This window comes from Oncorhynchus nerka, linkage group LG27, assembly GCF_034236695.1.
Source record: "Oncorhynchus nerka isolate Pitt River linkage group LG27, Oner_Uvic_2.0, whole genome shotgun sequence".
Taxonomy (NCBI): domain Eukaryota; kingdom Metazoa; phylum Chordata; class Actinopteri; order Salmoniformes; family Salmonidae; genus Oncorhynchus; species Oncorhynchus nerka.
In genome coordinates this window covers 50459982-50484395 of record NC_088422.1, presented here as the reverse complement: position 1 = coordinate 50484395, position 24414 = coordinate 50459982, and the positions used below count along the sequence as shown (strand labels likewise).

Here is a 24414-nt window from a genome sequence, read left to right as displayed (position 1 = left end):
AACCTTAGCCAGTAAGCTTGGGTGCTTGACTGCTGTTGTTAGGTCAGAACGCTTGGATCAACCCGACTCCTCGGCCAAATCGTCTAAGGTGCGCTTTGAACGCTCCGAGAGTGAAACGCTCTGAATTTACCAACGGACAATCTGACAACACTCTGCGTTTACGGTACGCACAGAGCGCACTCTAAACACACTCTGGTACACCAGATTGAATTTATGAACACACCAGTTAGTCTTGAAAACTTTGGTTGTTTAGTACATGGCCTCACATGAATTCTTAAAGAGCTGGGTGGGGCTAAAGCTTAAGAGGGTGTGAACGATGCTGAATAGGTGTAGACAAAGAAGAGCTCTCCAGTAGGTGTACCAAAACATTCAAGGGACATTTTCTCATAAGTGAGGTTATAAATTCATCAATTTTCCAATGTTCCTCAACTGTATGGTATGATATACAATTCTCTACCTCTGAGTCTGTACTTTGATCCAATGTAAAAAAACACAATTTCAAAATTTGCTACATAAGACTGAATCGAGCTAGTCGGTCACAAATGCAGTCAAAGCTCCTTTACCTGTGTGGATTGCTGAGGGTGAGGTGTTTACCTGTGTGTTGTTGGCGAGGGTGAGATGTGCAGGTGAGTCTGGATTGCTGTGGAGGATGCTGTTCATGTAGTCCTGGGCTGATCTCTCCAGGACCTCTTGGGTCATGCTGGCCAGGCCGTCCACAGGGAACTCCATTCCTACAGGAACACAGAGCAGTCAGTCACCAGAGATCACAGATAAGCTCTGTGAAGACACATCGTATTTATTTATTTAAATAAATCGTTATTTCACTAGGGAAGTCTCATTTAAATATATTAATCTTGCAATGGAGCAGTGTTAGAAGGGAATCACTCGGATCACTCAGTCAGAAAATAAGTGGTTATATTTCTACATTTATTTTATTATTTATTTAACTAGGCATGTCTCATTGTCATTTCTGGAGCCTTTGAAAAAGTCAGTTGCATGACATAGACATGACGCTTATTTTGGGAGAACACTAGTTCAACTGTTGGTTGGAACTGAGCCCTAAGACCTTTGCATATTGCATATTGACATGTGGCTGTAATGGTACCAGACAGTACAGGGAAAGCATTGACGTGACTTGCCTCCATCCCTACTGCCATAAACTGCACTGGAGGACTACAGATCAGTGGTTATTAACACTACAACTCCCACAATACAGGTCACTGGTGGATGAGCAGATTTAGCCAAACAAACTGAGAGTGTAATTCTTAGTACTTGTTGGAAAGCCAGCAGCAGACCAGATTGTGCACTTTGCAGATCTACAGAACCTATGTGAGAGAGTGATCTGTGTGTATTCTAACATTAGTATTGTAACATTATCTTTTGTAATTAAATGATGTCTTGTTATCTATTTATTTGATTGATTAGTCTGTTGTAGTTTATCGTAATTCATTATATTAATCTAATGCATTTGTCATATATTCTAACAAAGAAAACATCTCGCAGCCCTATCATTCAGAGTGCATAACATGATCAACAAAACAAACAATAGTCTAGACTACCATGGCTCGTCTGTGCAGGGAAGAAGAGGAGATTACACATCTGCTGAGATGTCATTGTCATCTAATCTAATCCACGTGTCACAACAAATAACAATAATCCTGCTTCGATCTTTCATGCCCACTTGTGTGTCTAACTAACTTGTTGTATCTTCACTCGGACAACAGAAGAGAAAGGAAATAGATGGTGGATGCTATTTTCTATTTAATAGTCAACATTCAATGAGATGTAATTGGAAACAGATGCATGTGAAAGATGTCACTTTTTATAGAATCGAATTCTATAAAATCCCTGTGGTCTTTAAAATGTTTGTACTTAATTAAGCAATAATGCCTGAGAACCCTGTAATTATCCTGTGGTAACTCCCAACAAGGGCTGTTCTGACATGCTGACCATACTGCGCACTTTGCCTGCCTGAATGTTGCAAAGTAAATGTACACCTACATGTTATTCAATCATTTCATCCAAACTGCTTGCAAGCGTCTGCGGAGCCAGGTGTTAAAATAGAACTTAGTTCTAAACTCAGCAAAAAAAGAAAAGTCCCGTATTCAGGACCCTGTCTTTCAAAGATAATTAGTGAAAATCCAAATAACTTCACAGATCTTCATTGTAAAGGGTTTAAACACAGTTTCCCATGCTTGTTCAATGACCCATAAACAATTAATGAACATGCACCTGCAGAACGGTCGTTAACACACTAACAAGCTTACAGACTGTAGGCAATTAAAGTCACAGTTATGAAAACTTAGGACACTAAAGAGGCCTTTCTACTGACTCTGAAAAACAACAAAAGAAAGATGCCCAGGGTCCCTGCTCATCTGCGTGAATGTGTCTTAGGCATGCTGCAAGGTGGCATGAGGAAAGCAGATGTGGCAGGGCAATAAATTGCAATGTCCGTACTGTGAGATGCCTAAGACAGCACTACAGAGAGATGCAGTGACGCAGTGGCAGACCATGTGTAACAACACCTGCACAGGATCGGTACATCCACACATCACACCTGCGGGATGGCAACAACAGCTGCCAGAGTTACACCAGGAACGCACAATCCCTCCATCAGTGCTCAGACTGTCCGAAATAGGCTGAGAGAGGCTGGACTGAGGGCTTGTAGGCCTGTTGTAAGTCAGGTCCTCACCAGACATCACCGGCAACAACATTGCCTATGGGCACAGTCGCTGGACCCGACAGGACTGGAAAAAAGTGCCCTTCGCTGATTCACTGGTTTTGTCTCACCAAGGGTGATGGTCAGGGTGACATGACCCTCCAGCATGACAATGCCACCAGCCATACTGCTCGTTCTGTGTGTGATTTCTTGCAAGACAGGAATGTCATAGTTCTGCCATGGCCAGCGAAGAGCCCAGATCTCAATCCCATTGAGCACGTCTGGGATATGTTGGATCGGAGGGTGAGGGCTAGGGCCATTCCCCCCAGAAATGTCTGGGAACTTGCAGGTGCCTTGGTGGAAGAGTCGGGTAACATCTCACAACAAGAACTGGCAAATCAGGTGCAGTCCACGAGGAGGAGATGCACTGCAGTAAGGAATACCTAGGATAGGATAAAGTAATCCCTCTCACCCCCCCCCCCTTAAAAGATTTAGATGCACTACTGTTCCACTGGATGTCATAAGGTGAATGCACCAATTTGTAAGTCGCTCTGGATAAGAGCGTCTGCTAAATGACTTAAATGTAAATGTAAATGCAGTACTTAATGCAGCTGGTGGACACACTAGATACTGATTGTTACTTTTGATTTTGACCCCCACCCCCCTTTGTTCAGGGACACATTATTCCATTTATGTTAGTCACATGTCTGTGGAACTTGTTCAGTTTATGTCTCAGTTGTTGAATCTTGTTAACTTCTTATGGGCAGGTGGGATGGTAGCGTCCCACCTGGCCAACATCCGGTGTATTTGCAGGGTGCGAAATTCAAACTACAGAATTAATACATTTAACTTTCATAAAATCACAAGTGTAATACATCAAAATAAAGCTTAACTTCTTGTTAATCCAGCCGCTGTGTCAGATTTCAAAAAGGCTTTACGCCAAAAGCACACCATGCGATTATCTGAGGCCCGCATACAAAGCATGAAAAAGATATTTCAACCAGGCATGTGCGCCACGAAAGTCAGAAATAGCGATATAATTAATGCCTTACCTTTGATGATCTTCTGCTTTGGCAGCAGCTAATGGGGATCCATAATTAATACAAATACAAATGTGGGGCATGTAGTTTCAGGCATTTCTTTTACACTTGCTACGTTAGGTTAGTTGGTAAATGACGTTTGATCAGCCTAAAGCTACCTGTAAGCTGTTTTAGACAATCAACTAAAATATGACACAAAATGTAGCACTGACTTGAAGTAACAATAGATATTACCTGTTAGGTAGGATCTCTGTTTGTGACCTTCAGTACAATCAACTAAACAACTTACTGAGTTTGTCAACAAATCAGGCATTTAGCTAGCATGCCCTGTTGCCATTGGGGGGTTGGTTCCATCCATAAGGCTGTACCCATAGTGCTGGAAGTGTAACTATAAGTACACAGTGCCTACCATGGGGAACCATTTTGTGGCTAAACTTGGTGTGGGGGGGAGGGATGTAAGTCAGATAACCAAAATATCTGAACACAATATCTGAACAACCACCATCTCAGTGCAGCTTGAGAAGTAGTAGTCTATGTGCCAGAGTCCTACCCACCTACCCAGACACCTCCCACCCCCTTCCCATCCCAAGAAGACGAGGGAACAATAGACAGTGGATAGATCAGGGTATTGTACTTGAAATGAGAGCACGTGTAGCTATATGCACCATTAAACATACTTAAATAAACATATGCACACACACTCATATAAAAAACACTCACTGCATGCACGCACGCACACACATACTATGAATGGAAACATAAACAACCCACACACACACACACACATGTATGGACACCTGAATAAATATTAACACATACCGTATGTATAGACCACAGTCTATGTGGTATGGATATATGAAAGCACACACATACTGTATACACAAACACTTTCCATGTGGTCTGTTCCAGTGCATACCCCACATAGTATACCCCTCCCTCTTCCCTTCCTAACCCTTCAGAAAATAAGATCAGCGGGCAGACCATAAAGTTCCCTGTACTTGCAGGACGGGTTACCTCAATCTCTACCATATTTTATAATAATACTAATACTTGATTGCATTTATATATTGCTTTTCCAGATGCTCAAAGAGCTTAACTAGTAAGTGGAAAACTGACCTCATTCACCACCAATGTCTAGCACCCACTTTACTAGTACTTGTCTCATTACAATGCAACTTGTGAATGGGTTATCAATATCAAGTTCAAGCTATATGTCTGTGACACTTGCACATCCAAAGCAATAGAGTACATAATGTACTCTATAGATACAGTGGTTCCTCCTTTAAAAGTTATGTCATACTGTGGCACACCTTGTGGGCTGCTGCAGCATTCTGTGGCACGTTATCTAATTGTCAGCCATTTATTCTGTTAATGCAAGTTATTGGTAGTTTGACCACCAGAGGGTATCTTTGAGAAGCATTTGATAGTCTTCCATATTGCAGGCAAGTGGGAGACAGGGGTTCAATTCCCCGACGGCGAGGAAGGAGTAGGCTGTCCTTGTAAGTAAGAATTTGTTCTTAACTGATACCGTACCTGTTATTTCATAGTTGTGATGTCTTTACTATTATTCTACAATGTACAAAATAGTAAAAATATAGAAAAATCCTGGAATGAGTAGGTGTGTGCAAAATTTTGACTGGTACTTGCTTAATTCATTTGATTAATATTATAGTGTTTCTATTCAATGAAAATGAAAACCCCTCTGGGTATATTCCCACCGTTTCGCTATCGGAGCGCACACTGGACGTTTGGGCTGAGGAGTAGGGTTGATTTGAGCATTCTGGCCTTACAACTGCAGTCAAGCACCCAAGCTAACGTTGGCTAGATTGCTAGCTACTTCCAGACACAAGTGAGACCCCTCGGACCATTTTACTTGCCCTAGCAGAGCTGGTTAGGCAGTTTTCGTGTTAACCAGAGCGTTAGTGACTGTAACTGTGCTGCTGGAAACAAATTAAGTCCGTTTTTTTGCCGATGTTTACTGACACCGGCAAATTCAACGGGTTTTTAGCGCTCGTCAATTCATTATTCTGCGGTCTGGTACACTCAGATGAGAGTGCTCTGAAATCGGAGTAGATAAGAGCGGATTTACGAAAGCACACCGAATGTCCATTGAGAACGCACAACGACTATAACATTTAGGGAACCTAAGAATGACAGGAATAATCAAGTCAATAAATGTTGGGTAGTTAAATAGCCTATAGTTAATATACTGTCAAGTTTGATGTATAGGTACTAACGTTGTGTAGACAGCTAACATACCGGTACATACTGCTGTAATGACATGTAATGATATGCTATGTGAGTAAAACGAGTCCTATATCGACATAACCTGAAAGGCCGCTCAGCAAGAAAGAAGCCACTGCTACAAAACCGCCAAAAAAGCCAGACTACGGTTTGCAACTGCACATGGGGACAAAGATCGTAATTTTTGGAGAAATGTCCTCTGGTCTGATGAAACAAAAATAGAACTGTTTGGCCATAATGACCATCGTTATGTTTGGAAAATTATGTTGATATATTGAAGCAACATCTCAAGATGACCTCAGTCCTATAGAACATTTGTGTGCAGAAATGAAAAAGCGTGTGTGAGCAAGGAGGCCTACAAACCTTTACACTAGCTTTGTCAGGAGGAATGGGCCAAAATTCACCTAACTTATTGTGGGAAGCTTGTGGATGGCTACATGAAACGTTTGATCCAAGATAAACAATTTAAAGGCAATGCTACCAAATACTCATTGAGTGTATGTAAACTTCTGACCCACTGGAAATGTGATGAAAGAAATTAAAGCTGAAATAAATCAATTCTCTCTACTATTATTCTGACATTTCACATTCTTAAAATAAAGTGGTGATCCTAACTGACCTAAGACAGGGAATTTGTATTAGGATTAAATGTCAGGAATTGTGAAAAACTGAGTTTAAATGTATTTGGTTAAGGTGTATGTAAACTTCCAACTTCAACTGTATGTATTAATTTGTGATGCTATCCTTGATATGATCCTGCAATTGTCACATGCTACACATGCACATGGATCTATCTATCCAGTGTTTTTCTGATTTGTTATAAGGGAAAGTATGCTTATATTATACAGTAAGTATTATTAAAGAGATGCTTTACATTGAAATACAGATAGAGATGTAGTAGTAGAGTTAATGATTCATGGTCAGCTTTCCATTTCACCTCCTGATATGATGACTGACCGTGTTAGAATGAAAAAAAAACAAAGCTTAATCATGCTCTCTCTCTATCCATCTGTCTCTCGTCTGCAGGTATGTTTTGATGTGAGAGAAGAAGCCAGTCCCGTCATCGCCACCTCACCCGCTCTTAAGATAACCTCCTGGCCGACTGGGATCCCAAAACTGGTTAGGAGATACCGCTAGAGACACTATGTAATTGTGATGAACTGAGAGAATATTAGGGTAGCACTGTACATCTTTATCATATGCTGTCTTCCCTCCTCCTATGTTTTATCTATTTCCTTTTCTGTCTTCTACACCTCTCTCCCCACCTCCTCTTATGTGCATTGAAGTACATATTGAACTTGTATTTATAATATATTACAATTATAATATTTATAATCATGTATTTTGTATTTATAACACCTGGATAATAACATTTCAAAAAAGTGTTTCACATTCTCCACTGGTTGAAATTAAGTATCTCATTGGAATACCACACCTATCCTGTGTCCTCAGTTCGGGTAAGATAATTTAGTCCTTGTTGAACTTGCTATAAAAAAGTTGGCTTATGACTGAGTCAGAAACCCTTGCCTGTCCCACAGTTAATGTTAGTTGGATAACTGGCTTGCTAGCTAAATGACCACTACCAACTGTAGCTTGATTGCTTCCTGTTATGAATTCCATTTGTAGCTAGGTAGCTTTGTTTGGACTTTGTTTGTTTTGTATGCCACACTATGTTATGAAGCACGCTGGCTATGTCTGTTTTGTTACTTTGTTTGTTTTCTAGCTAACTAGTTGGCCATGAAGAGTGGTGGATGCTAGCCAGATAACAAACTGACTCATCCAATGTGTTGATTGTTTTCTTTGGGTGAAAACAATGTCTGCTCTACAATTTGAGATGGTGATTTCACAAAGCTAAAGCCTGAATATTTGCAGATGATCCTGCACTACTACCCTGCTGCTAGAAACATAGTTTAATATTTCTCCTTTCCCCTTTGTGTCAGATGTCACTATGAGATGGACTTCTCTGAGAAATCAGTACACTAATTATAAGCAGGTAAATATACATAAAATGTAGCAATCCAATCTAACTTGAAGATCACATCCTGCTGTTTTGATATGAGAGGGGATATGTAGGCCTAGCTACATTCAATGCTTCTTTTCTGTTTCTTAGGATGGGCCCAAAGACAGACACAGCCTACAAAGGACCCCCTCACCCACAGATGAGGCCCAGGTCCAGCGACTACAAGCACAATTACTTTCACAACAACACACAACTATGGAATTGGGGTGGCTGCTCTGACAAGCACCCTCAGGCACAATGGAAAGAAATGGTGCAGATGAGACAGGAGAGGGGGCAGATGAGACAGGCAAGACCCTGGAGAAACTCTTCGAATCTGACAATGCCTTTTCCTAGTGGACGAGAAGCTTGGGACCCATGGGCCGACCCTAAGAGTGTGAACGCACCAAGACAATGCTTACACTGAACAAAAATATAAAGACAACATTGAAAGATTTAAATTTTTACTGAGTTACAGTTCATATAACGAAATCAGTCAATTGAAATAAATTAATTGGGGCCTAATCTATGGATTTCACATGACTGTGAATATAGATACCTTATAAAAAGGTAGGGGCCTGGATCAGAAAACCAGTCAGTTTCTGGTGTGACCACCATTTGCCTCATTGCAGCAAGACATTGATCAGGCTGTTGATAGTGGCCGGTGGAATGTTGTCCCACTCCTCTTCAATGGCTGTGCGAAGTTGCTGGATATTGGTGGAACATGCTGTCATACACGTCGATGTAGAGCATCCCAAACATACTCAAAGGGTGACATGGCTGGTGAGTATGCAGGCCATGGAAGAACTGGGACATTGTCAGCTTCCAGGAATTGTGTGCAGATCCTTGCAACTTGGGGCCATGCATTATCATGGTGAAACATGAGGTTATGTCGGCGGATGAATGGCATGACAATGGGCCTCAGGATCTCGTCACGGTATCTGTGTGCATTCAAATTTCTATCGATAAAATGCAATTGTGTTTGGTGTCCGTAGCTTATGCCTGCCCATACCATAACCTCCCCGCTACCATTGGGGACTCACAACATTGACATCAGCAAACTGCTTGCCCACACAACACCATACATACTCTCTGCCATCTGCTCGGTACAGTTGAAACCAGGATTCATCCGTGAAGAGAATACTTCTCCGGTGGCCGTCGAAGGTGAGCATTTGCCCACTGAAGTCGGTTACGACATCGAACTGCAGGCAGGTCAAAACCCTGGTGAGGATGACGAGCATGCAGATGAGCTTCCCTGAGACGGTACATAAAGCGCCCAGCATTTAAACAACATTTTGTTGTATCAAATCATTATAGTCTATCAATTGTTCATATACGTAGGCTGTGGCTTACTAAGAATGAAATAAAATTCAACAAAAAATTGGTGCCTTTTGAATGCATTTTTAGAATTCATTTTTAGAAACACGACTTTGGCCAGTCTGTGGCATCAGGTTCATGCGATGGTAACTGGAGAGCCAGCCAGCAGCGGATAATATCCTCTCCACACTTGCAGAGCCACTGGGGCTGGGGAGAGATGCAGAGTTGTTTTTTAAAATGTTTGTATAGGTAGGCCTAAAGGTTATTAAGCAAAAAAATACTTAACGAAAGCTCCTTCAATGTGGGAATATGGCAGGCCTAATGGGCCAAAATCAATTATGGCCTATTGTATAGATAAATAGAACAAAATGAATGAAAAGTTTAAGAGATAATATTTTTTGTTTATAAATACTTTACTTTGTTTATAAATACTTTAAATTCTCTTGACTAATATATAGGCTATAGTAAAGACTTATATAATCTATGCACCATCAAGCTTTTATTATTTTATTATTAGTATTATTTGTAATTATGCCCAATTCAAGAGGCCCTTAATGATGTGAGGCATGAGGCAATTGCCTATTCTGCCTAATGGTAAATCCGCCTCAGGTGACATGCAAATAACATTGAAGTCCTTGTCTTTCCCTAAATAACAAAGCCCCCCCCCAAAAAAAAAAATAGGCTACACGTTTGAAATACTATCGAACTAAATCAGGAAAGTAACCATGATCCATCATGCAAAAGTAAACAGAAGAAAGAGTACAATCAATGTAACAGAATGTATCCAAAGCAAAAACTCAGTTATAATGCACAAGCGCCGCAAAAATATTTTATTTCAAAACAGGAAGGCATAACAAGGCGGTGATTATTCACAATCTTCTCAAACGCTAAGAATTGCTAGGCTATCCCCCACGTTTGGAAGGAAGAGTTCGACAACACAGTATAGGGAAACCGAGAGTGAGTAAAAAGAAAGAGGCAGGTGTCTCGTCGCGCACACGAGGAATGGGAGTGTAGCCTACTCTACACTGTCTAGTAGCCACGCTGCAAGACTGGATATGGATATCACTCGAAAATAAGTTATGAAATAATTATCAAAACAATGTCAAGTAAAGATCATTGTGAAGCTAGTGGCAACTTAGTCCGCACATTTCCCCATGAGATCTGGATACACAGAAATCATAACTAATTTGTATACATTGAGAGAACTGTAGGCATTTTTATTGTATTTCGCACGACAATCTATTCAATTATTCACATGGAAACATATTGCTCCATTATTAAACAAATATATTAGAAGAACACACTGCTATGTACAACCTAAAGGGGTTATTTGGCTGTCCCCATAGGAGAACCCCAAAGGAGAACCATTTTTTGTTCCATTAAGGTTCTACATGGAACCCAAAAGTGTTCTATCTGGAAACAAAAACGGTTCTAAATGGAACCAATATGGATTATCCTATGGGGCCAGCCGAATAACTATTTGAAACCATTTTTCTAAGACTGTAGAGGCATACATTTAAACATAAGAATCTGCAACTTGCATTTAGCCTATGGAACCCCATTGGAGGAGAGAGTAATTATCATTTTCCCTATCCATAGAAAATCCACTCTAGAAAATACCTTATATTCATCATCTCTTACATAATAACGCATTGTGCATGGCGCTGGTTTGATTTGGGGATGTAATCACGGTCTGTTGGACATTTAACAAAGTCTATGTCCTGTTTTTGGAACATTTTGTTCTCGACATATTGTGGGCATCACTACGCAAGGAAAGTGAAAAGATTTTATGAGATACATGCAGCTTGTTATACAACGTAGTGTGCTGTTTGTTGTATAAAGCTTTCAGGAGTCACTGGGTTCAAACTATACCTAATCCAACCAGTGCGTCCGAGATGCTCAGGCCGCTCATTGTGCCCTAATTCTCTGCTCCAACTCGCTCAGTACTTGCAATAAAAATACCGAATTCTTCACCCATAGGTACAGAACGAACGCGGCGCGTAATAAAGCCCAAGATTACAATATAACTCACCTTCGTTCTATTGAAGAATATTTTCTCCACGAATAAGTAGTATCTTTATTTACTTAAATTCCGTGCGTATGTGCTGTGCTTGCTTGAGGGCATGCTCGCCACATGCCCCGTGCCCAAGCGGCCAACTGAAGATAAGCGAATACAATCTCGTTACATAATCGACTTACCCTGCAGCCAAAATACATGTTTGAACATTTAAATTACCTCAAAAGACTGTATCTCTTCTGTCTTTTCTAAATTATCACATAGCCAAATATAATTATTATTGAATAAGAAAATATTATGAAATCATTATTATTCCATGAAATGTTTTGTATTATAAACTGGGTGGTTCGATCCCTGAACGCTGATTAGTTGACAGCCGTGGTATATCAGACGGTATAAAATGGGTATGACAAAACATGTATTTTTACTGCTCTAATTACTTTGATAATCAGTTTATATTAGTAATAAGGCAAATCGGGGGTTTGTGGGAGAATGTCTGAAGGGAGAATGTCTGAGGTGGGGGTGATGTGTCAAAATAATGATTTATGATTATGTAATTACAACGTAATTAAAAAGTTGAGTGAAAACAATAATCTCTTCAATAAAGATATTTAGAAAAGGATGAGATGACAGAGCAAAAATTAATGGGAAGAAAATAGAAAGAAAATAACCCTTCTTTTTTTCATGTTATTATACATTCTTTTTAAATAATGGAATTTACATTTTTGAAAAAAAACATGTAGGGGGTGGATCAGCTTTAATGTTGCAGATAGATTGTCGCTTCCATCAATGGAAGTTGTCAACATAATTTCCAATCCCCTATATTTTGGGGGTAAATATATATATATATATATATATTTATATATATATACAGTTCAAGTCAGAAGTGTGCATACACTTAGGTGAGAGTCATTAAAACTGGTTTTTCAACCACTCCACAAATTTTGTGTTAGCAAACTACAGTTTTGGCAAGTCGGTTAGGACATCTACTTTGTGCATGACACAAGTAATTTTTCCAACAATTGTTTTACAGACAGATTATTTCACTTATAATTACTGTTTTGGAAAATTCCAGAAAATGATGTCATGGCTTTAGAAGCTTCTGATAGGTTAATTGACATAATTAGAGTCAATTGGAGATGTACCTGTGGATGTATTTCAAGGCCTACCTTCAAACTAAGTGCCTCTTTGCTTGACATCATGGGAAAATCAAAAGAAATCAGCCAATACCTCAGAAATAAAAATTGTAGACCTCCGCAAGACTGGTTCATTCTTGGGAGCAATTTCCAAATGCCTGAAGATACCACGTTTATCTGTACAAACAATAGTATGCAAGTATAAACACCATGGGACCACGCAGCAGTCATACCAGTCAGGAAGGAGACGCATTCTGTCTCCTAGAGATCAACATACTTTGGTGCGAAAAGTGCAAATCATTCCCAGAACAACTACAAAGGACCTTGTGAAGATGCTATGGGAAACAGGTACAAAAGTATCTATATCCACAGTAAAACGAGCCATATATCAACATAACCTGAAAGGTGCTCAGCAAGGAAGAAGCCACTGCTCAAAAAACGCCATAAAAAATACAGACTACTGTTTGCAACTGCACATGGGAACAAAGATCGTACTTTTTGGAGAAATGTCCTCTGGTCTGATGAAACAAAAATAGAACTGTTTGGCCGTTGTGTTTGGAGGAAAAAGGTGGAGGCTTGCAAGCCGAAGAACACAATCCTAACCGTGAAGCACGGGGGTGGCAGCATCATGTTGTGGGGGTGCTTTGTGCAGGAGGGACTGGTGCACTTCACAAAATAGATAGCATCACGAGGAGGAAAATGATGTCGATATATTGAAGCAACATCTCAAGACATCTGTCAGAAAGTTAAAGCTTGGTCGCAAATGGGTCTTCTAAATGGACAATTACCGCAAGCATACTTCCAAATTTGTGGCAAAATGGCTCAAGGACAACAAAGTCAAGGTATTGGAGTGGCTATCACAAAGCCCTGACCTCAATCCTATAGAACATTTGTCGGCAGAACTGAAAAAGCGTGAGCGAGCTATGAGGCCTACAAACCTTACTCAGTTACACCAGCCCTGTCAGGAGGAATGGGCCAAAATGCACCCAACTTATTGTGGGAAGCTTGTGGAAGGCTACCCGAAACGTTTGACCCAAGTTAAACAATTTAAAGGCAATGATACCAAATACTAATTGAATGTATATAAACCTCTGATCCAATGGGAATGTGGTGAAATAAATCAAAGCTGAAATAATTTATTCTCTCTGCTATTATTCTGACATTTCACATTCTTAAAATATCGTGGTGATCCTAACTGACCTAAGACACAGAATTTTTACTTGGATTAAATGTCAGGAATTGTGAAAAACTGAGTTTAAATGCATTTGGCTAAGGTGTATGTAAACTTCTGACTTCAACTGTACATACACATACCCACATATTTAAATATAAATATGCATACATATACACATACAAATAGATACGTACAAATACACATCCCCTACCGTTCAAAACTTTGGGGTCACTTGGAAATGTCCTTGTTTTTTAAAGAAAATCTATTTTTTTGTCCATTAAAATAGCATCAAATTGATCAGAAATACAGTGTAGACATTGTTAATGTTGTAAATGACTATTGTAGCTGGAAACGGCAGATTTATTAATGGAATATCTACATAGGCATTCAGAGACCCATTATCAGCAACCATCACTCCTGTATTCCAATGGCACGTTGTGTAAACTAATCCAAGTTTATCATTTTAAAAGGCTAATTGATCATTAGAAAACCCTTTTGCAATTATGTTAGCGCAGCTGAAAATAGTTGCCCTGATTAAAGAGGCAATAAAACTGGCCTTTGAGTTGAGTATCTGGAGCATCAGCATTTGTGGGTTCGATTACAGGATCAAAATGGCCAGAAACATAGAACTTTATTTTGAAACTCGTCAGTCTATTCTTGTTCTGAGAAATGAAGGCTATTCCATGTCGAGAAATTGTCAAGAAACTGAAGATCTCGTACAACGCTGTGTACTACTCCCTTCACAGAACAGAGCAAACTGGCTCTAACCAGAATAGAAAGAGGAGTGGGAGGCCCCAGAGAACACCTGAGCAAGAGGACAAATACATTAGAGTGTCTAGTTTAAAAACAGACGCCTCACAAGTCCTCAACTGGCAGCTTCATGAAATAGCACCCGCAAAACACCAGTCTCAACATCAACAGTGAAGAGGCGACACCAGGATGCTGATGTTTAGAGGTTTAAACCTCACTCTTTTGTTTGGGTTACATCCCAGTGTATTTTATATATGTGTTTGTTTTGGGCTTTGTCTCCCTGCCTTTTTTCATGACATGTTGTATTTTGGGTGGAGTAATAAAACCATATATTACGTATTCCTGCGCCTGTCTGTAACGATCTGGGTAATTATAGCCCGACTAATCAGCCTAAACACAACACAGGTGAAACCAATCAACAGGAAGGGGGAAAAGGATCAGTGGCAGCTAGTAGGCCAGTGACGACGACCGCCGAGCGCCACCCGAACAAGAAGGGGAGCCACCTTCGGTAGGAGCCGTGACAGTACCCCCCCCCCCCCCCACCCCCACCCCTGACGCGCAGCTCTCGCAGCGCTCCGACACCGGCCTCGAGGGTGACCCGGAGGGCGAGGCGCAGGACGATCCGGGTGGAGGCGATGGAAATCCCTCAACAGTGACGGGTCCAAGATGTCCCCCACCGGGACCCAGCACCTCTCCTCCAGGCCGTACCCCTCCCAGTCCACGAGGTACTACAGGCCCCTCACCCGGCATATCGAGTCCAGAATGGCACGTATCGTGTATGCCGGGGACCCCTCGATGTCCAGAGGAGGCGAAGGGACCTCCGGCACCTCACCTTCCTGCAGGGGACCAGCTACCACCAGCCTGAGGAGAGACACATGAAACGAGGGGTTAATACGATAATAGGAAGGGAGTTGTAATCGATAACACACCTCGTTTATCCTCCTCAGGACTTTGAAGGGCCCCACACACACACCCCAGCTTCCAGCTGGGCAAGCGGAGGGGTAGGTTTCGGGTCGAGAGCTAGACCCTATCCTCCGGTACAAACACGGGGGCCTCACTGCGGTGGCGGTCAGCACTCCCCCACTCCTCAGCACTCCTCAGGTAGGCTAGTTGAGAACAAGTTCTCATTTGCAACTGCGACGTGGCCAAGATAAAGCGAAGCAATTCGATACATACAACAACACAGAGTTACACATGGAATAATCAAAACATACAGTAGAACAAAAGAAAACAAAAAGTCTATATACAGTGAGTGCAAATGAGGTAAGTTAAGGAAATAAATAGTCAATGGTGGGGAAGTAATTACACTATAGCAATTAAACACTGGAATGGTCGATCGGCAGAAGATGAATGGTAGAGATACTGGGGTGCAAAGGAGCAAAATAAATAAATACCAGTATGGGGATGAGGTAGGTAGATAGATGGGCTGTTTACAGATGGGCTATGTACAGGTGCTGTGATCTGTAAGCTGCTCTGACAGCTGGTGCTTAAAGCTAGTGAGGGAGATGTGAGTCTCCAGCTTCAGAGATTTTTGCAATTCGTTCCAGTCATGGGCAGCAGAGAACTGGAAGGAAAGACGACCAAAGGAGGAATTGGGGGTGACCAGTGAGATATACCTGCTGGAGCGCGTGCTACGAGTGGGTGCTGCTATGGTGAGCAGTGAGCTGAGATAAGGCGGGGCTTTACCTAGCAGAGACTTGTAGATAACCTGTAGCCAGTGGATTTGGCGACGAGTATGAAGCGAGGGCCAACCAACGAGAGCGTACAGGTCGCAATGGTGGGTAGTGTATGGGGCTTTGGTGACAAAACGGATGGTACTGTGATAGACTGCATCCAGTTTGTTGAGTAGAGTGTTGGAGGCTATTTTATAGATGACATCACCGAAGTCGAGGATCGGTAGGATGGTCAGTTTTACGAGGGTATGTTTGGCAGCATGAAATAGAAAGCCAATTCTAGATTTAATTTTGGATTGGAGATGCTTAATGTGAGTCTGGAAGGAGAGTTTACAGTCTAACCAGACACCTAGGTATTTGTAGTTGTCCACGTATTCTGGACAGAGTCATCCAGAGCCGTCCAGAGTAGTGATGCTGGATGGGCGAGCAGGTGCGGGCAGTGATCGATTGAATAGCATGCATTTAGTTTGACTTGTGTTTAAGAGCAGTTGGAGGCCACGGAAGGAGAGTTGTATGGCATTGAAGCTCGTCTGGAGGTTAGTTAATAACACAGTGTCCAAGGAGGGGCCAGAAGTATACAGAATGGTGTCGTCTGCGTAGAGGTGGATCAGAGAATCACCAGCAGCAAGAGCAACATCATTGATGTATACAGAAAAGAGAGTCGGCCCGAGAATTGAACCCTGTGGCACACCCATAGACACTGTCAGAGGTCCGGACAACAGTCCCTCCGATTTGACACACTGAACTCTATCAGAGAAGTAGTTGGTAAACCAGGCGAGGCAATCATTTGAGAAACCAAGGCTGTCGAGTCTGCCAATAAGAATGTTGTGATTGACAGAGTCGAAAGCCTTGGCCAGGTCGATGAATACGGCTGCACAGTATTGTCTCTTATCGATGGCGGTTATGATGTAGTTTAGAACCTTGAGCGTGGCTGAGGTGCACCCATGACCAGCTCTGAAACCAGATTGCATAGCGGAGAAGGTATGGTGGGATTCGAAATGGTCAGTAATCTGTTTGTTAACTTGGCTTTTCGAAGACCTTAGAAAGGCAGGGTAGGATAGATATAGGTCTGTAGCAATTTGGGTCTAGAGCAGGGGTGGGCAAACTTTTTGACTCGCGGGCCACAATGGGTTCTAAAATTTGACAGAGGGGCCGGGCCAGGAGCATTTGGAGGGAGTGTTTGGGCCGGATATACTAAAGCATTAAATGTAGTGTGTGCAAACCTCATAGCACAGTAAGAACACTACAACCCAATTTATTAACTGTCTTTCAAATGTGAAAAATAGCCCTTATCAGTTAATAAATTTGTCTCAAGGAATATGCAAGATATGGCATTTACATACTATTTCGCAGATACTGGGAGGAGGAAATGTAAATAGATTAAAATAACATACGCACTGTGATTTATCAAGATTGCGTCTGTTTTTAATAAGTTTCAATCGAAGGTGCAAAGTTAAAGAAATCAACATTTATTGAAAAATGGAATCACTTTCAACATTCAAAACATATTATTACACAACGAAATACTCAAGCTCAATAATATCTACTTGTGTTAAACTCCGCAAAATCATGGATGGATTGTCCTGACCGCGCGCTCTACAAACTCGCCACGGACGCCCTCGCCTTCACGCGCAAACAGTACACGTGTATCGTTGCCAAGCACACAGACAGGCTGTATTAAATATCCTACCTGCAGCTGAAAATTTAAATTAAGAGCGATGTGCGGCGTGTTAATTAAGCTACTGTACCGCTGCTGTGCGTAAATGCGCATTGCTCTTAATTAAAAGACGCACTTCCAAACTTTCCATATGCATTTTTTCATAACACAGCAGAAAAACTCACCATTTCAGTGGGAACAGTGTTGTTGGTCTCCCTTTTTTGCCAGTGCATCAAAGTCTGGAGTTAGTTTTGTTGTGGCAATTCTCAGGACAGATCTGAGATGTTGGTCAGTTAACTTGGATCTGTGATGGGCTTTGTTGATTTTCATGACGCTAAACGTCTGCTCACACACGTAGGTCGAGCCAAACAACACCAGCATCTTCTGCGCCGTCCTCCGGAGGTTTGGAAACGCGTCTTGTTAAGTGAAGCGTAAAAGTCATTCAGTTTAAGAGACTTGAACTTCTCCTTTGAGACGGAGTCAGACTGAAGATCGATCAGTTCCAATTGCAGCTCCTGCGGTGCTGATTCGGGGTCTTGTGACAGGGGACAGGACACCAGTTGAAGTGACTTGTCAATTTTTTCAAAATCACAGAACTGAGGGCAAAATTCTCTGTGCAGATCGTCCAGTGATTTGCAGTATTTCTTCGCATTTCGGGCGGCCTCTTTCTGCACGGCTAGTGTGGGGAAATGTGCGAAAGATTTGTTTGACATTTGCCTGGAGAATAAAACCAGCTTGGATTTGAAGGCTCTCACATTTGTGTACATGTCGTGCGCAAACTGATCTTTCCCCTGTAGCTTCACGTTCAGCTCATTCATGTGTGAAAATATGTCCACAGCAAACGCAAAGTCACAAAGCCAGTTTGTGTCGCTCAGCTCGGGGAATTCTTCGGATTTCCCCATTAAATTAAAAAATGAGCGAATCTCGTCTTTGAGCTCCCAGACTCGTTGAAACACTTTCCCCAAACTTAACCAGCGGACGCGAGAGTGGTAAATTAGGTCCTGGTGATCCGCATTAGTTTCTTCCAGGAACGTAATGAACTGACGATGATTAAGTCCCCTTGCTCGTATGAAGTTAACAAGTTTTACAACTGGATCCACGACGTGATTAAGCTGCAATACAGACTTACACAGAGACTCCTGATGAATGATGCAGTGAAGTAAAATAACATCCTGGTCAGGGTTTTCTTCTTTCACTTTATCCTGGATTCTTTTCAGCAGCCCGATGTTTTTTCCAGTTAAATTTGGCGATCCATCCGTGGTGACATTGGCAAGTTTACTCCAAGGTAGCTTCATTCTCTCGATGACAGCAGACACCTGTTCATATAAGTCCTCTCCTCGCGTTTTCCCTTTCAGTGATTCCATGCTCAAAAGCTCCTCCGTTATCTCAAAACTGTCGTTAATCCCTCAGATAAAAATTAGGAGCTGAGCAGTGTCTTTTATGTCGTTACTTTCATCCAGTGCTAGTGAATATAACTTAAAGGACTCCGCCTTTTTGTTTAACTCGCTGACTATATCTTCGTCAATCAGTTCCACGCGGCGAGTCACTGTCCTGCGTGCTAAACTGATTTTTTTCAAACTTGGCTTTGCTCTCCGGACACAAGAGACCTGCTGTCTCTACCATGCACTCTTTCAAAAACTCGCCTTCGGAGAAAGGCTTGCTAGCCTTTGCTAATTTGAATGCCAGCAAATAACTTGCCTTGGTACTTGACTCTTGAATTGCAGTTTGTCGGTGAAAAAAGTTCTGTTGACTCTGTAAATTAGCTGCCAACCTCGGAGCAGTAGCCGCCCGTTCTTGTGTTGACTGCTTGCTAGCATAGTTTGCATGCTTCGTGGCAAAGTGACGGCTGATATTGTACTCTTTGAAAACCGCAACAGCTTCTTGGCATATCAGACATACAGCCGTTGATCGGACTTCAGTGAAGAAGTATTTTGTTGTCCACTCCTTATTAAACACTCTGCATTCGCTGTCCACTTTCCTTCTCTTTGGTCCGCTCATTTTCACAGAAGGGCTTAATGGTGACGTGAAACGAAGTGAAAATTAAAGTGAAATAAAGAGAAATACGCGCCACTCCAACAACGGTCAATGTGTTTTGAGTGCGCCATCTATTGGGGAAACGTGGGCATTGCAGGGAAAGGGGAAAAAAGGAGGTTTTTACTATAATTTGGACAAGTTCGGCGGGCCGGATTAAAAAGCCTAACGGGCCGTATGTGGCCCGCGGGCCGTAGTTTGCCCATGTCTGGTCTAGAGTGTCACCCCCTTTGAAGAGGGGGATGACCGTGGCAGCTTTCCAATCTTTGGGAATCTCAGACGATACGAAAAAGAGGTTGAACAGGCTAGTAATAGGGGTTGCAACAATTTTGGCAGATCATTTTAGAAAGAGAGGGTCCAGATTGTCTAGCCCGGCTGATTTGTAGGGATCCAGATTTTGCAGCTCTTTCAGAACATCAGCTATCTGAATTTGGGTAAAGAAGAAATGGGGGGGGGGCTTTGGAGGGTTGCTGTGGAGGGTGCCGGGTAGTTGACCGAGGTAGGGGTAGCCAAGTGGAAAGCATGGCCAGCCGTAGAGAAATGCTTATTGAAATTCTCAGTGGATTTATCGGTGGTGACAGTGTTTCCTAGCCTCAGAGCAGTGGGCAGCTGGGAGGAGGTGTTCTTATTCTCCATGGACTTTACAGTGTCCCAGAACTTTTTTGAGTTAGTACTACAGGATGCAAATTTCTGTTTGAAAAAGCTTGCCTTTTGCTTTTCTAACTGCCTGTGTATATTTGTTCCTAACTTCCCTGAAAAGCTGCATATCACGGGGGCTATTCGATGCTAATGCAGAATGCCACAGGATGTTTTTGTGCTGGTTAAGGGCAGACAGGTCTGGAGTGAACCAAGGACTATATCTATCCCTAGTTCTAAATTTTTTGAGAGGGGCATGCTTATTTAAGATGGTGAGGAAGGCACTTTTAAAGAATAGCCAGGCATCATCTACTGACGGGATGAGGTCAATGTCATTCCACGATACCCCGGCCAGGTCGATTAGAAAGGCCTGTTCGCAGAAGTGTTTCAGGGAGCGTTTGACCGTGATGAGGGGTGGTCGTTTGATCACAGACCCATTACGGATGCAGGCAATGAGGCAGTGATCGCTGAGATCTTAATTGAAAACAGCAGAGGTGTATTTGGAGGGCGAATTAGTTAGGATGACATCTATGAGGATGCCCGTGTTTACTGATTTGGGGTTGTGCCTGGTAGGTTCATTGATCATTTGTGTGAGATTGAGGGCATCGAGCTTAGTTTGTAGGATGGCCAGGGTGTTAAGCATCTCCCAGTTTAGGTCATCTAGTAGCACGAACTCAGAAGATAGATGGGGGGCAATCAATTCACATATGGTATCGAGGGCACAGCTGGGGGCAGAGGGAGGTCTATAGCAAGGGGCAACAGTGAGAGACGTGTTTCTGGAAAGGTGAGTTTTTAGAAGTAGAAGCTCAAATTGTTTGGGTACAGACTTAGATAGTAATACAGAACTCTGCAGGCTATCTTTGCAGTAGATTGCAACACCACCCCCTTTGGCAGTTCTATCTTGGCGGAAAACGTTATGGTTAGTGATGGAGATTTCAGCGTTTTCGGTGGTTTCCTAAGCCAGGATTCAGACACGGCTAAGACATCTGGGTTGGCAGAGTGTGCTAAAGCAGTGAGTAAAACAAACTTAGGGAGTAGATTTCAAATGTTAACATGCATGAAACCAGGCCTTTTACGTTTACAGAAGTCAACAAATGAGAGCACCTGGGGGTTGGGAGTGGAGCTAGGCACTGCAGGACCTGGATTAACCTCCACATCACCAGAGGAACAGATGAGAAGTAGGATAAGGGTACGGCTAAAGGCTATACGAACTTGCCGTCTAGCACGTTCGGAACAGAGATTAAAAGGAGCAGGTTTCTGGGCATGATAGCATAGATTCAAAGCATAGTGTACAGACAAAGATAAGGTGGGATGTGAGTACATTGGAGGTAAACCTAGGCATTGAGTAATGATGAGAGAGAAATAGTCTCTAGAGATGTTTAAACCAGGTGACACATGTAGGACGTGGCATATTGAGCAGGGCTAGAGGCTCTACAGTGAAATAAGACAGTAATCACTAACCAGGACAGTAATGGATGAGGCATATTGATATTGCGTAGCCAAGTGAACATATGGGTCCAGTGAGTGGTTGGGCTGGGGACACGACGATTCAGACAGTTAGCAGGCCGATGCTAACAAGCTAACACCTAGTAGACCGGGGCAAGCTAGCAGTTATAGCATGCCGGGTTAGCAAGCAAGCCGTTAGCAGGGGCTACCATTTTTTTTTTTTTTAACTAGGCAAGTCAGTTAAGAACAAATTCTTATTTTCAATGACGGCCTAGGAACAGTGGGTTAACTGCCTGTTCTGGGGCAGAACAACAGATTTGTACCTTGTCAGCTCGGGGGTTTGAACTTGCAACCTTCCGGTTACTAGTCCAACGCTCTAACCACTAGGCTACCCTGCCGCCCCGGGGCTAGCATTTAGCAGACCCTTGTAACTGTTCACTGGATCTCTTCGGAGTATCTTTTGAGTCTTGAGAGACCAGAGGTGCTGAAGCCCCACTGAGTTCTTCTCAATCATCTCTTCCACTTGGTAGCTGTGTTATCCATTCTCAAGTTCTTCCATCAGGCTCCGGATCAGGTAAGGAATTATCTCTCCCTCTTTCAGGAATGGAATTCACTCTCTCCTCCACAGGTAACTGGTTACAGCTGGGTCGTTCAGGATTTTTCTGAAGAGCACATCTACTGGCAGATAAGGGGTCCTTCCGTAACTGTACAGGTTCTTCCTGTAAAAGTTGCATCATACTGCAGCACACCTTGCGTGTGTTGGTCTATGTAGCCTAATGTAGGCTACTCTACTTTCTGTAACGTCAACATTTGTTCATAACAATTTACTTGATAGCAAGATAAAATGTCACTCTCAAAAAGTATCAAGAAGAAAGGTGGATAATGAAAATCGAAATTTCAGATAAGAATGTACAGAGAGATATGCTTTCATCTCTCCATCTTTTCCCAATGCCAAGCCAGAGTGTCTTATTTGCAATGAAAATATTGCTGTTAGCAAATAATTCAATCTCAGACTAATTATGAATCGAGCATAGATCTTTTAGTGGCCTTCCTGCCCCATATACAGGCCTGACGCAGAAACATTAAATCGTTAACTGCAAGCTGCACACACAGCTTTTTTTGCGGACATATTCTAACTTAAACGGGTTAAATCTGCAGTTACAAGGAGGGAAACAGTCGCGGACAAGGTGGAGAAATTTGAGGCCTTTACTAAGGAAGCTTGAGTTGTTCAATTTGGACTTGTCATCTGAAAAGCTACTGTACTTCAGCACACTGAAGAAAGAGGGACCAGGCATTGTCACAGAGGTGATGGAAGATTTCATCAAGCAGCTGAGGGACAACTTTACCCACCAGATTTGAAGACTACAGCATGCCCAAGGATATCATTGTGTTGTACATGATCCTCTCACAGTCCGCCCAGGTGGAGAATTCTCCTCCCATGCTAAGAAAACGATACCCTCGCTAGGTGAGGTTTTTAAAATGTAAATATAAACTTTATTTAACAAAATGCCTCCAGCTGCACATCACTACTGTAAATAAAAACACAGAATGTCTAAGGAGCTTTTATATAATTATAATGCAGGGTTAATAATAATAATACTTTTCACCCTTCTACTTGTTAAAGTTTTTTCTATCAATTGTATATTTGAGTTTAACCACAATGTTTGTTGTATTATTTGTTGTATGAGGTCTTGAGTTAGAAATGGAACACTTTAGAGTACTTAAGCATCGAATACATTGCAAATTGGGGGATTTTCACACCTGGCTATGAACAGTCTATTGTCCTGCGAATAGGAAACATTGTTTGCATGATGGGCAACACCTGCTACACTCTCCTATGAAAACCTGTTTTCAAAATGCCTCCAGCTGTCCATCACTTCTGTAAATAAAAACACAGCATGTTTACATTCTTTACTGTAACCACAATGTCACAAATCATTTGTATCTACCGTTCCAATTACTTTTAGAATTTGGGATTTACAAATGTGCGCTGTGAGAATATCTAATAATAATAATCACTTTGTAAATAAGGATGCATTATGAAAGGCAAATTACATGTGCAAGAGACAGTGGTAATGTTTCCTTTTAGAGTCTATAATACTGTACATGGCGTCCAGGTCATTTTTGTTTCTCTCAGAATAACAACCTTAGTATAACAACAGTTTTAGTAAGTAATATGCTACAGTTGTCACGAATCCCGCTTCCTGAGTCTGTGTTTGCCTGTGTTTCTGTCCTGGAGTGTGTTTCCGGTGTCCTGGAACGCACCCTGTCTGGTTGCCGGGCGAATTAGCTTGTTGGGAGATCGATGTTCATCCGCACCTGTATTCCATCAGTAATCTGCACACCTGTCCTGATCATCACCTCTCCCCTTCAAAAGCTCTGACCTGACATCCATTCCCTGCCGGATCGTTAGCCATGAACAGTATGTTGTGCCATAGTATCAGCCTCAAGTTGGATAGAATTTGTTTTGTTGTTTTTTACGTATTGTCATGCCATTACCCAGCAGGGGAAGACATTGGGACAACACAAGACGGCGCTACAGGAGATAGCGGGTTCAATCCAGAATTTATCTGCTAGCTTGACACAAATCCAGGATCAGCTCAGTTTGCCGGCGATTCATTCACCACCTGTTTCACCC

The 24414-nt window shown here is 42.1% G+C and overlaps 1 protein-coding gene across 1 annotated transcript in view; it reads right to left on the bottom strand.

Moving 5' to 3' along the window:
• LOC115112502 (titin-like) overlaps positions 1 to 14842 on the bottom strand; it is a 30485-nt gene extending 15643 nt beyond the window's left edge. The window contains exons 1-2 of the mRNA XM_029639601.2: positions 11289 to 14842; positions 595 to 731 (exon numbers count right to left, since the gene is read on the bottom strand). Of these exons, the coding sequence (XP_029495461.1) occupies positions 595 to 729 (135 nt within the window). The 5' untranslated portion in view covers positions 730 to 731; positions 11289 to 14842. The remainder of the gene's footprint in view (positions 1 to 594; positions 732 to 11288) is intronic.
• Between the last annotated feature and the right edge of the window lie 9572 nt (positions 14843 to 24414).